Source organism: Notothenia rossii (genome assembly GCF_949606895.1).
Source record: "Notothenia rossii genome assembly, chromosome: 11".
Taxonomy (NCBI): Eukaryota; Metazoa; Chordata; class Actinopteri; order Perciformes; family Nototheniidae; genus Notothenia; species Notothenia rossii.
In genome coordinates this window covers 31,751,706-31,765,871 of record NC_136910.1, presented here as the reverse complement: position 1 = coordinate 31,765,871, position 14,166 = coordinate 31,751,706, and the positions used below count along the sequence as shown (strand labels likewise).

The window sequence follows — 14,166 nt, the reverse complement described above, 5'->3', positions numbered from 1 at the left end:
AGGCACCTATCCGAAGTACAATGTCCACACACATTTATATTTAAAATGTAACACCCACACATGGTTAATAGCATGCAGGGTTAATGGAACAAAAGAAAGTGTGAACTCACCCTGCTTGTGACAAAACAACGCCTCGTGGTTTTAGAGTGATTATTTTATCAATTTGGGTTGTTTTAACATTAAAATGCACAGCTATTTTCAGGATCCGCCAGCTGCCGTCAAACACACAAATCTAATTTTACCTAGTTTAACTAGTGAAGAATCTTTGTCATAACAGGCATCTTCTTACCGATTGATTTGAGCTCTTGTGTGTCGAATGGCTGCAAGCGTCTCCAGGAAACAGCCGGTTGGTTTTCTCTCCTCGGTCAGCGGGATCACGTCGGGGAACTCACCAGATTGTAAACTGTGTTCGTTATTCTCCCGTCCAGGAGAGAAGCTTTAAAAGGAGACTAAATGGAGTCTGTGAAAGTTCAATTGGGTACTTTAATTAAAAAAGGCGCGGGTTGGTCACAAGCATGATATTGTTCAGTCAGACAAACAGCTGTGATCCGCTCCTCGTTAGGGAAGACAAGAGGTGGATCTCTCCTCCGGTGCTGTTATATATCCTCTGCTGGCTCCTCCCCGCCTGCCGGCTCGCCTCGTCTCCAATGTCCGTTGTTGCATTTAAAAAGAGGATTGGTTCTTTTCACATTCAATATATGCTTAACACGCCTTTTCTCCTCATATTCTCTTTCATCACTTTTCATTTAACACATTCTAAACGCTGTAATCAATACTCTAAAAAATACTTCTCGGCTCGTTTGGTTTCCGGTCATTCCGGATGTTGTCACATGCTACTCTCGTCTGTAAACAATAATGTATTCAAATAAACTGTACCTTCATTTAATATTCAGCATGGTAGTATCTCGACATCTATAGTTGTAGTGTTAAATCAGTAGGCTTCGGTTTGCACCACTCCATATCATTTCGCTACTAAATTCACCTCTTTAGGAAATCGTATATTAGCCACATGCTAAATGCTAACCGTAGATGAAGGATTTTCAGAATAAAAGCTTAACTGCTTGTGCACAAGAATTTCTGGTTTTTCAGTATAAAAGAGCATTAAAACTGACGGCATGTTTAAACTACATTTCCCCATTAAAACATTGATTTTAATTTCTAACAAAACACAAATCTCTTCATCTCAAAGTATCGATACATAAAATCTATGTGAAATCATTTATATTTTAATTTGAGACTGCTGCCTGTTGAAACAGCTTGTATTTGGTTTTCTGCATCGCATTGTGCAATTGTATTGGGTCTTCCGTCTCATCCAATAATCCTTGTAATGGCGCATTTCTACTACACGGCCTTGCTCGGCTTCGCTCGGTATGGCTAGGCCTCGTTAGGCCTAGTTAGCACTGGCTCACTTTATGGCGCATTTCCATTACAGTTTAGGAACTGGGGTAGTATCTATAGTAACGCAGTGTAGGCGGAGCCGTGACGTCATCTTCAATGAGGACCCCAGAAAAACAACATCAGCCGTTAGCGGTTAGCACTCAAGCTCACAGCTCCTCATATCTGTTCAGAAACTAGACAAAAGTTAAACAAGTACAAACCACAGACTGTCTGTGTCATGGCGAAGACAGTCGCTGGTTTATTTATGTCTGTAGGCCGTTGTTGTGAGTGTGGACGGCCGGAGGCTCGGAGCATATACTGCGTTAGCTTAGCCGATCTCCATTTAGACAACAAAATTGTCTCTCTAGTTTAGCATACTCAGCCCGTCTCAGCCTGGTTCTTGGCCCGGAAAGAACCTCGATTTTATGGGGCCAGAAAAACAGTAAAATAGTACCCACTAGCCGGTACTGCGCTAAGTGGAAACGCAACCAAAAACGGGCCCCGCACGGCTCGGAACGCTTAAAGCGAGCTCCGCACTGTAGTAGAAATGCGCCATAAGATATGCAGATGAAGGTAGTCCTCCCCCCAACAAAAACCTGCAGTAAAAAGTGAGGGAAATCGGAAAGATTGGACATGAGGGATGTAGTCAACTGTACGACTGTCCTACCCTTGATTTAACATGACATTTTATTCATTACATTACATTGCATTTAGCTGATGCTTTTATCCAAAGCGACTTACAATAAGTGAATTCGACCAGGAAGATACAAACTTGAAGAAAACAGAATCATATAAGTACATCGGGTTTCATAGAGCTAAAACATTTCAAGTGCTACTCAACTAGCTTTAGATAAGCCAGTCCTTTATTAGTATATAAGTGCTTTGTGCAAGTAGTGCAGTTCCTTGAGAATATGAGATCAAGGACATTGCTTGCTTCATGAGTTGGTGGGGTTGGAGACAGTGAGAAAGCAAAGGCGTTTAAAAGAGATGTTAGTTCAGATATCTTCCCTGTCTGGAGGTTGAAGTCTCCGAGAAGTACAGCGGGAGGGCCAGTTTCAGGGATGTGTGAGAGGAGATTATCCAATTCCTCCAAGAAGTCCCCCAAGGCGCCTGGTGGACGGTAGAGAACAACAATGGTTAATTGTATAGGATGGTTTACTGTGACGGCATGGAATTCAAAGGTGGAAGGAGTGAAGTTAGGTAGCTTGAAGAGGGAAAAGCTCCATTTGGGAGAGAGCAGGAGACCAGTGCCACCTCCTCTGCCAGAGGGTCTGGGTGTATGGGTGAAGGAATATGCTGTGGAGAGAGCTGCTGGGGTGGATGTGTTGGATGGAGTAATCCAGGTCTTAGTGAGAGCAAGGAAATCCAGAGACTGCAGGGAAGCGTAGCCAGAGACGAAGTCAGCCTTAGGAACAGCTGACTGGCAGTTCCACAGCCCCCCTGAAACTAGATGTTGGATCTCAGTGGAGCATGTGGGATAGACGAGAGCAGGCCGGTTATAGTGATTAGGAGATGCACGGGCCAGTAATAATTGCGAGAAGACACATAAACGGGAATGGAGAATATACACGTCTTTAGCAAGAGTGGATAAAAACACCAGCGATACTCAGTTCATTTAAAGTAGGATTTACCTCATCTTTGCCTCCCTTGTGACTCCAACAGGAGGACTCTATTGTCTTTGTCTGAAGCTGACGCTCCAGGAAAGTGCTACCTAAAATGGACACCTGATTTCTGAGTTGTCACAGCTGTGGGGCCACGCCCCTTTTATTAGTTAACTCTCTGCAGCTGATGGGCCTCAATAGAAAATTGAAACTGGCTCACTCCTGAGTTGTTAATGAAACTTTTTAGTGGCACAATAGTTTACAATTACATTAAACCCTAAGTTATAAAGATATGAGTTTAACCCCTCAATACAGTTACCCCTACTCAATAAAGCTCTTAGTATTCTACAAATGTTTAAATCAAAGTTAACTCTAGCAGCCAGTTAGTTCAGTTTGAAGGTTTTTGTCAAAATAATTGTCCCAAATTTCTGCCTGAAAATACTGTAGCGGTTTTGAGATTAAAATCACAATTTCAGTCAGATCAACTAGAGCATACAGAGTACACACACTGAAACAGAGAAGTCTAAAAGCATAATGTTACTCACACAATTCTAGAAGTCACCAGTTGTTATCCTGTCAAAATCGAGTTGCACACTGAGAATTTAGTGATCAGACTGAGAATTAAATACAGTTTCTGGGGGGAAATGGCCGCAAATCAGAGCTGATGGGCCTTTATTGAAACTGGCTCACTCCTGAGTTGTTAATGAAACTTTTTAGTGGCACAATAGTTTACAATTACATGAAACCCTAAGTTATAAAGATATGAGTTTAACCCTTAATACAGTTACGCCTACTCGATAAAGCTCTTAGTATTCTACAAATGTTTAAGTCAAAGTTAACTCTAGCAGCCAGTTAGTTCAGTTTTAAGGTTTCTGTCAAAATAATTGTCCCAAATTTCTGCCTGAAACTGGAGATCATCATTAATTTGACAAGTATTTTTTAGAGAGACACACAATAGAATTATTATTATGTACCTGGATGACATACTTATATCCCCTTACAGTCTGTGATTGTATTGTAATACTTTCAATTCCGTATATTTCTCATTTCCGTTTATCTTTACCTCCAATTCGCCCTTCACCTGTGTATGAATGAATTAAAACATGAAATAATTCCAGACTGATATGCAAACCAATAGTTTGGGTAGATCATGAAGTAGATTGAAGCTCCCTGATCACAAATCTGCATCCTGTGGCTCACCCATAGACTGTATATATAAAGGGCTCACCCCACCCTCCTAGAACCATTTGTTCTTGTTCCATTGTCACAAGGTCCGTTGAAGTTAACAGAAAAATCAAGTCTGCTGTTCATAAAGTACGCATTTATGTATTTATACAGAGTTACACCCTTGGCACACCTGATCGGTGCGCATTGTTGGGTGGAGCGTGTGTGTAAGCACAACATTCATTGAGTTATAGAAACCTGAACATCAAAGAAGAAAAGCAACGACTCCCATAAATCTCCCTTTCCGTTGGTAAAAAAAGAAAAGATCTTCTCTTTTCCAAAATATAGCTTTGATTCCCTCCCTATAGCATTGTATATGAGATTAAAAAACTAAATGAAAAACAGTTAAGATGTACAGGTCAGGAAAGTATAAACAGGACTTCCGTGTGCTTCCTCGTTTGCAATCGCAATATATTGAACATTTGTACATGTCATGTTCGTGAATGCAAATTAAAAAAAGTTCTGTGTATAATCACAGCAATTTGTTGAAATGCAAAAATATTTTGTATATTATGGTTTCTGAACTCCATCAGAAAATTCAATAATCATTTTAAAGGAAAACAAGTGCCTAAATGAACGCATATAACATATAACTTATGTAACTGCCAAAGGTTTCTGCAAACTGTGGACTTTTTGATGGGTTGCCCTTAAAACTGGTTCAGACAATCATTGTCCCACGAGGATGAACTCTGATGGCTTTGTTTTTTTCCTCCAGCGCCCCCAGGAGATTCATGGCTGCAATTTGACCCTCTTATAACAGCAACAATTAGGTCACAACATCAACGTAATGTAAATAAATAAATAAAGCAAACCAGAAATTAGCACCGTTATTGATTCCCACAAAGCAATTGAGCAGCTAGCTTGTAGCGTTAGCATGTTAGAAACATGTAGCATGGACCTACAGTTAACACAAACATGCTGCCAGGAGGATTCAAATAATGCTTGTAATGTATTAGCAGCCCCAACTAATCTATGATTTCTCTGCTTTAATGGGAGTTCAAATTCCACTGACTGCAACCTCGATTGTTAGAGAGCCGCACCTGTCCCGACCGAGACAAACAAGGCTGTACCAGCAAAGAAGAGTGCAAACACGATTTAAACAATTATTGCAAAATGATTGCGGTATCGAGGTAAATGTACATAAATATCTGCATCTTTATACATGTTGTCTGTTGCTGTGTTTATTTCATGAAACGTATTAGGAACCATTTTATAAAAGACGTTAGAACAGCTTAGGCAGTGTGGTGCCCAAATCTCCACATTCAGATTTCCCAGATGAACTGAACTGAAGAAGAGTGGGGAGATGTGTTCTATGGAAAACAGAGTCCCAGAAAGAACAGTGAAATGAAGGTCTCAAAATATGATTTTGTTGTGATAATTTGAAATACTTGTTAGTGTCCCTAAAAGAGTAAGAGAAGTTAAAGCGTTGCAACATTTTACACTATTTATTAAATATATGTCTTTTAAATGTCTGTATATTTTTTACTGTTCAGGTCTGCACCTTTTCTTGGGCAAAATAACAATAACCGAGATTTGCAACATTTACAGTATAAAAACTAAATAAAACCGTTTTGGTTGTGCCAATTTTCTTTGTTATTTAAGTTTTTCATGACCACACAATAACTAGTTCCTGGTTCCAGCATCTAATCAATCCATGAGAACCACATTTCAAAGATAAAGATCATTCCAATAGTTTACTGTAGCAAGGTGGTATATATATTTTTTAGAAACAATGTCACTGTGTAAAAAGACACGGCCATAGTTTCTTTTTATGCAATCATAACAGTTTGAATTTATGAAAGACCCTGCCACGTCCACATTAGCACTACTTTCTGTGAAATCTGAGGAAATTAACATTTCCTTTTACAGTGAAAACTTCTGGATAATTAAATAAATACAAAAAGTGAATTCATTTAGACAGTGGCAGTGCACAGAAAGGACATCTGCACCTCTGCTACCTTGCATTACATTTCCATCTGTTTCTATCAAGCCCCCCCAGCTTTAAATGAGTGAAGCACAACACTGCTGTAGTGCTCCTTTAAAATGTGCTATAGCCTTCATCTTTGAAGAGTTCAAGAAAACATGAGGAATGATCCCACGAGTTTCCTTGTCTGATCAGTAACTGAGAGAGTCCGAGTTGATGCTGATACTTTACTGAATAAAAAAACTTAAGAAAGACATTTAAATGAAGTATTTAATTTCTTATTTATGAAACAAGTAATAGCAGTAGTAATAGTAATGAATTCCACAGCGTTGTAATGTGCAGCCTGTGTTTCTCTGACAGTTTGATCAGAACAGGACTTAAAACTAGATTACTAAACATTACTTTATTTCACATTATACAAACAAACAGCACTAATGAAATACAATAATACAAAAAAACGTTCATTTTTCATGTATGGTAGTTTCAGCAGCTGAAACTGAGCGAGTTTAAGGATTCAGGCGATTTAAGGGACATCTGTCAGCATTTTCATTGATTGTTTAATTGTTGCTTCCTTTCTGTTTTCTTTTATAATATGCGTTAAATAGTTTTTGGCATAGTTAATTGTGGAATTTAGAAATTCTTGGTATTTTATGGATTAAATATCTGACCAATTTATCAAAAACTGAATAAGCAATTATTCAGAATTTAAGATTTTTGGGATTCAGTTGTGGCTCTTGCTAATCTTGAAACTTTGAACAGGAAAAAAAAAAACATAAAATCAAATCCAAAATTAAACAATGTTGATGCAAACTACTCATCCTGTGAACATCTTTGGAATACAAACTCCATTTTTTACATCAAATGTTTCATCACATCAGCGTTTAAAGAGGCACAAGGAAAACATCATTCAGTGTAAGGTCTGCAACAACAGTTATCGATGCAGGAGCAGTGTTACAGTAGAGTTACAGTAGCAGTGTTACAGTAGAGTTACAGTAGCAGTGTTACAGTAGCAGTGTTACATTTAACAGTGTTACTCTGTAGAGTTACAGTAGCAGACAGTGTTACAGTAGCAGTGTTACATTAGCATGTGACAGTGATTAGTTACTCTTCAGGATCTGCACACTCAGCTTTGATTCTTCTCGTAGCAGTAAAATAAAAACAGTGCCCCTTCAATTTTGGTGTTCATTTACTTTGACTGTACATGTGCAAAAACTGGGCTGATTTTGTGAAAATCCCTAAATATTTAACAAGATGACAAATGATATCTTATGATGATAATATTTTGTCTTAAAAAAACACCAGTTTACTGACGGAAAAGTTCCTGGAAGAACGTCTGAATAAGGTTCCTGAAAGCACCGTCAGGGTGGTGTAAGGACAATTCCTGAGTGATCGTGACTTTTCTTATGTTACATTTATATCAGGGTGCTAATGTTGTCGAATCAGTCTGCAGTATTATAGCTAGTTTTATTAAATCCCTTCGGGTCTTCAGACACCCTCAGAGGCAAATGAGAATTTATTTTTCGGGAGACCCATTTTCTCTGATCTAAATCATTTCTTGTAAAAATGTGAAAAAAGTCATGTTGAGCCACAGCTGGGTTGCTGATGTTTCGGTGAGGTTAAAATACAGTCAAGTGTTTATAGAACGAGGCACATTAAAGGAGTTTATTCTTCATGTGTAAAGTCTGCATAGTTGTTTACTATTCCTTCATTAAAGCTCCTTCTCTTTATGGAGCCAAAAGTCAATCCTTCCCACCCTGCTACTTGTAACTGTCGGTGACATCACAGTGAAGTCACAGTGGTGGACCTTACTAAGTGGGCGGGGCCTGGAATCACAGCAGGTTGATAAGCAGAGGACCAGTGGGCGATGCTAGATGACGAGAACAGACACCCTCTCGACCAACCGCGGGCCTCTGCCAGCTCCTGCGGCAGGCTCTCAGCTAATCGCGTCAGCTGCTCCTCCCCCTGCCGGATGAGCTCGTCCAGGTGCCGCTGGCGAATCAGAAGGCATGGTTTGGTGCTGACGAAGCGCTGGTAGTCTTGGAGCTGCGGCTCAGTGAGGTAGCTGGACACGATGTTGTGGACCACTCGCTGCCGCCGGTCCAGGTTGTCCTTCAGCTCCCGGGCGTCTTCGGTCTGAGCGAGGAGCAGAGAGCGCTTGTGATGGAGGCAGTCCTGAACAGGAGGAGACAGCCAGATATACGTCAGCTGACACAACATCTTGTTATAGATACTCATATTTGATACTGTTCATGGCAACATGGATCTGTATTTCAAACAGCAGCAGTGTCCTTCTCGGACCTGCAGTCCATTTGGTCCTCTGGCATGATGGACTGGCACAGTGGATATTCAGCCATGCTGCAGTTAAAAGCAGGTAAACTGTGCTTTTCCAACTCCAACATAGACTCTGATTAAGTTCAGTATCAGGGTCCTGGTATTCTGCATGCTTGCTCCAGTAGAGATCTCTTTTTTAAAAGGCTCCATTCCATAATGCAATTCAGGACTGAGACTGCAATCCAGGCTAGCCATGATCAGAATCATTTCACACTCTCTTTTTATATAGATGAACCTCATGAATAACCTTAATAACATGAGTTTTATATATGATACTAAATGAAGGTATCTATTGAATTGAAATAAATGGAAGCCGGGACTTAAATTATGCTGCACTTCCATCGTCATGGAGACATGCAGAAAATAAAGTTTATCTTCAAGAATTTAAGGGGAGTGATTGATAAACAAATGGCCACTCTGTTGATGAAAGATTTCTTCAAAGTCACAGGAGATATTAAACCCAGCTCATGAATCCTCTGCATACACATGGATGGGAAGGTATACCGGCTCATGGGTCACAGGGTCACAGAGACACAGAGTCACTGAGTCAGAGAGTCACTGAGTCACTGAGTCAGAGAGTCACTGAGTCACAGAGTCACTGAGTCACTGAGTCAGAGTCACTGAGTCACAGATTAACTGAGTCAGAGAGTCAGAGAGTCACTGAGTCACTGAGTCAGAGAGTCACAGAGTCACTGAGTCAGAGAGTCACTGAGTCACTGAGTCCCTGAGTCAGATAGTCACTGAGTCACAGAGTCACTGAGTCAGAGAGTCAGTGAGTCACTGAGTCAGAGAGTCACTGAGTCACAGAGTCAGATAGTCACTGAGTCACAGAGTCACTGAGTCAGAGAGTCAGTGAGTCACTGAGTCAGAGAGTCACTGAAGCAGAGTCACTGAGTCAGAGAGTCACAGAGTCACAGAGTCACTGAGTCAGAGAGTCACTGAGTCAGAGAGTCACTTAGTCACTGAATCACTGAGTCACTGAGTCATTGAGTCACTGAGTCAGAGAGTCAGAGAGTCACAGAGTCACTGAGTCAGAGAGTCACTGAGTCACTGAGTCAGAGAGTCACTGAGTCAGAGAGTCACAGAGTCACTGAGTCACTGAGTCAGAGAGTCACTGAGTCAGAGAGTCAGGGAGTCACAGAGTCACTGAGTCAGAGAGTCACTGAGTAAGAGAGTCAGAGAGTCACAGAGTCACTGAGTCAGAGAGTCACTGAGTCAGAGAGTCACAGAGTCACAGAGTCACTGAGTCACTGAGTCAGAGAGTCAGAGAGTCACAGAGCGTCCTGTCTCACCCTCTCGCCGGCCCTGTCCTCCTGTGTCTGCTCCTCTCTCTCCAGAGCCAGCAGAGCTCCGTGGATCCTGGACAGCCGGCTGCACAGAGACAGCAGCAGGTTGACCATCCTCTCCAGATCCCCTGGAACACAGGCAGCACAACTCACACTGTGATCCACGGCAGCATGTTGACATATTTCTGGCTTCCCTTTAACTGCCGGACCAAGAAAAAATCTATGGAAAAATTATTTTTTTGCATTTTCTTATCAAATGGGCCACAAATAAGCACAACCACATTTTTTTTTTTTGACTGACCACACAGTTTTGTCTTTATGAGCCTCTACCAAATGGTCGAGCTGGCCTTCTATGGTAAAAGTAATCATCATATACAGTAAAGTATTGGTATGCATCAAACTCAAATAAAACACATACTCAAATACATTTGTTTCTTTTATGGAAAAGGAGAAATATATACAACCAGATATATTCATAAAAGATAATAAATTATAATTGTAAAAAAAAAAAAATGGAAAAAAAGTCATGTAAAGTGTTTTTCATGATAAAAAAAAATACTTGCTCATCTTACTGTATATGCTGAATTGGCCTAGAAGGAAACCACTGGCCTAACAGTACATGTCCATATCCTGTGTTGGCCTAACTTGCTCATCTGTGTGCAATTTTGGGCTGAATGCCATGCATTAAATGTGTTATATAAATTATTATCACTCTTTCACTCTGAGACTCATAAGGCAGTACTAGATTTAGTAATATTACCATGAATCTAGCCATTTATTTACCATATTTTATTGGAAAACATCTCTGAAACTCTGAAAAAGTCATATTGCTAGCTTACCATAAAAGGCCAATTCGACCGATTGGTTGAGCATATTTTCAAAAAGATAATTACACCCTTGTTAAAACTTTTTTTGTGCATCAAGTTATCTAATTATGTTCAGTCAGTGCCCTGCCACTAAAATATGTCAAAAATGATATGTTTACCTTTCAAAAGTTGAGCAAAAAGAGTGATTTCTTCAGCAGTGATTTTTAGCATTGCCAACTTTCTCAGTTGAAGCTAGCTGAAGGGCATTCTGTTTGAACCACAGTGACATCTAGAGGTTGTTTTGTGCATAAAATGTCAACCAAAGGGTAGAGCTGACTGAATCAGATGGAGTTAAACTTTTGAATCTTTTTTTTTCAACAAGATATCAAGACGCGAAGTGTGCTCTACCAAATGGTGGTGTTGGCAGTTAAAGGGTTAAATGCATTCTGTTAAGAGTGAGCGTCAGCCGCTTACCTATGAACATGCTGTACTTGTCCCTCTCGTTGGGTCTGAGGTGTCCCTGCAGCAGCGTCTCCACGCCGGCCCCCAGCTCCTGGTGCCCCCTCTGCTCCTCACTCAGCGCCTCCTTCTCCTGCCGCAGCGCCGCCACGCTGCCCCGCAGAGCCTCACACAGCTCCAACTGCTCAGCAAATCATACAGTTAATAATAGTTTTTATAGTCTTTATTATAATTGTTAAAAGCTAATATGTATAATATCAATAATAAGAATACATTTTATAATCATAACTATAATAGTAATATTTAATAGCTAATATTTATTATAGTAATAATAACAATAATATCATATTTATAATAATAACAATAAGAAGAATATGAATAATACAAATTGTTTTTATAATCTTTATTATATTATATATGATTATGAAAGACTTTGTGAGCTATATCTATATAATTATAGATATAGCTCATATAATTATGATAATTATTATTCTGATAATGAAAAGAGAGAAGCCTCAGACCTTCTTGGTGTTCAGGTCCTTCTCATGCTCATCCAGATCTGACTCTTTCCCTGGAGCCGAGCTCTGTGCAGGATCACAGACGCCATCTTGGATCCTAGGCAGGGAACATCATAAATTACAATTGTTGGGAAAATACTGAATCTACTCTTTCAAGGAGGTGCAAATGATAACAAAGGCATTGAATTTGAATACTTTGAATACTGCTTTATATTATGACTAAATAAACAACCTTGAACCTTGAACTATATTCCTCTATCTTGTGACTGTGTAACTCCCTCTCTTGGATATCAGCATGTGAAGGACACTTTTCAGGAACTAGTTGATGCTCTGTATGTGAGGACTACTTCCATTCTTGAGAGGATAATAAATACATGAATCCTGTTTTGAAACTTAAGCCTGTGACCAGTGAGATTTTTCTTTTTCATCAGTTCACGATCAGGAATATAAATGAAACATTCACACAGAGAAGAGTTTTGATAGTAATAAAACTCAGGCAAGTAGAAGAATATACAAAGGCAAAACAAATGAGGGAATTACCTGTCCTCCAATCTGCCACTGCCTTGCCACAGTGAGTTACCAACCAATCTGCTGTTTGGAAAAGTCTCCTCCATAAACTCTACGGTGGATTTACCCCCCCACGTGTCCAGGAGGGGCGCCAGAGAGCTATCCTGCAAAACCTGGAAACAAAGAAGTGAGAGTTATAATAAAGTGTCCAGCAGATAAATGCTGTAAAACCAATCCATAGGCGCAGTGTATCTGTACATTATCTCAAATAAAATGTTTAAATACTAATGCTAAACCGGAAGAACTAAGACATCGGCACTTAAACCATGGATGTATAAAGGATAAAAATGGAAGTTTGAAAATGAGTGAATTTTACTACACAGAAGGAGTCAGAGGACACAAGATGACAAACGTTGGAGTCATCATTTTGGACAAAACAAATAAAGCTTGAGCCAAGTAAAACAGAGTCAGAAATAGATGTACAAAAACAAAGGTATTATCAGAAGTAAGCATGAGTGAAATCAGCAGTATAGAAGGTACAGCATCCTTTATCCAAACAAAGTGCTGACTGGAGGAACTCACCAGCTGCCGGGCCAGCGCCTCCACTCGCAGCTCGTCCCAGGTCTTCTCCCTCCTGGGCAGGTGCTGGTACTCCAGACTGAGGCTGTCCAAGGGTTGGGTGGATGTGGTGAAGGTTGAGGGCTGTGGCGTCAGGGTAGGAAGGAGGATGGGTTCAGACAGAGGAATTGAGGAGGAAGAAGGTGACAATGGAGGGGAGGGCAGGGAGTTGTTTAAGAACTCCATGCTTGGACTGAATAAAGGGACGAGAACAGAGAAAAAGTTGATCAATTCAGTCAGTAAAAAAATAATCTAAAAGGTCCATAATCATTATATTTAGATTGAGGTTTAAAATCATTCTTCAACAAACCTCCCAACAGTCTGGTGTCCAGCTTCCTCCTCCAACTCCAGGGGAGGAGGAGGAGGAGGAGGAGGAGGAGGAGGAGGAGGGAAGTCCTCCAGGAGGCTTGCCTCTTTGATATGTGGTGATGGAGGGTCAGGATTTTGAAGGAAAACCTCATCAAAGTCGTCCAGCGGTCGGCCTGGCGTAGACTCTACCGGCTGCGGCTGGTCGCTGAAGAGGCTGGACTCAGAGATCCGAAGGGAGGACAGGTGCTGGGGGATGGACGGATGGTAGGATGGGAGCGGAGATGATGGAGTGGTTCCGCTGTCCTTCCTGTTTGGTGAAGATGCCAGCTGGATATGGGGCAGGTGTGTTGGCATCACCGGTGAAACTTGTTTGCTGTTTTCTGCAGAACACCCTGCTATCATGTCCAAACTGGACGCTCTCTCTCTACACATGTCTCCCGCAGTGTCTTCTAATCCTCTGGAGTTACTGAAACTGCGTCTGTTCTGTCCGTCCGTCACCAGGGTCGTATTGCTGAGTGTTCCGGGGAAGGTGATGGCGTCCAGGTTGGCCTGGCTCAGCCGCTCACTTGCATGCCACTCAGCGCTGCCACTGTCCAGAGCTCCAGGGGGGGAGAGGGGGGAGGGCAGGCCCACAGAGGCCGCCAAGGTGGAGGTGCTGCTGGCTCTCTGCCGCTCGCTGAGCCTCTGTCGCTCCCTACAAGTGACAGGAGTGTGGGAGGAGCCTGGGTCTTGAATCAGAACACAAGGAAGAGTCAGAGAGGAGTCACAGTGCTCTCACATATGTCCATGTGCTCAAGATTCCAGATTCAAAGAAATCACATCCGGTCGTGCCTTAAAGTTATATATTTTTGGGGGTCAATTCGAAGCGAGATTAAGAAAGTGTTTGGTATAGATTCATCTCAAACTAGGAACTGGTCCCCATATAATAGCACTATACATGAGGGAGGAATGGTTCAGTGTTATAACTATGGGCATAAATCTAACGGAATTAGTTTTCACACATGAGTACACGAGTTACTGTTCTTTTTCTCATTTCTTTCTATCCTGGTCTGGTCTGGTCTGTTGTGTGGGTTTTATTATGTGTTGTTGTTTTGTCCTAAATGTTTTAGTATTGTATCACTTTGTAACTGCTGAAATAATAACATAACTATTTTTTTAAAATGACAGTTTGACCCCAAACTAGAAGAACATCAAAATGTGAGAGAC

The 14,166-nt window shown here is 41.0% G+C and overlaps 1 protein-coding gene across 1 annotated transcript in view; it reads right to left on the bottom strand.

Annotated features, from left to right (window-relative positions):
- Positions 1-6,378: 6,378 nt before the first annotated feature.
- The window catches only part of shroom3 (shroom family member 3), a 104,978-nt gene continuing 97,190 nt past the window's right edge, over positions 6,379-14,166 (bottom strand). The window contains exons 17-23 of the mRNA XM_079659932.1: positions 12,962-13,688; positions 12,616-12,844; positions 12,067-12,206; positions 11,530-11,623; positions 11,024-11,189; positions 9,750-9,871; positions 6,379-8,298 (exon numbers count right to left, since the gene is read on the bottom strand). Of these exons, the coding sequence (XP_079516058.1) occupies positions 7,906-8,298; positions 9,750-9,871; positions 11,024-11,189; positions 11,530-11,623; positions 12,067-12,206; positions 12,616-12,844; positions 12,962-13,688 (1,871 nt within the window). The 3' untranslated portion in view covers positions 6,379-7,905. The remainder of the gene's footprint in view (positions 8,299-9,749; positions 9,872-11,023; positions 11,190-11,529; positions 11,624-12,066; positions 12,207-12,615; positions 12,845-12,961; positions 13,689-14,166) is intronic.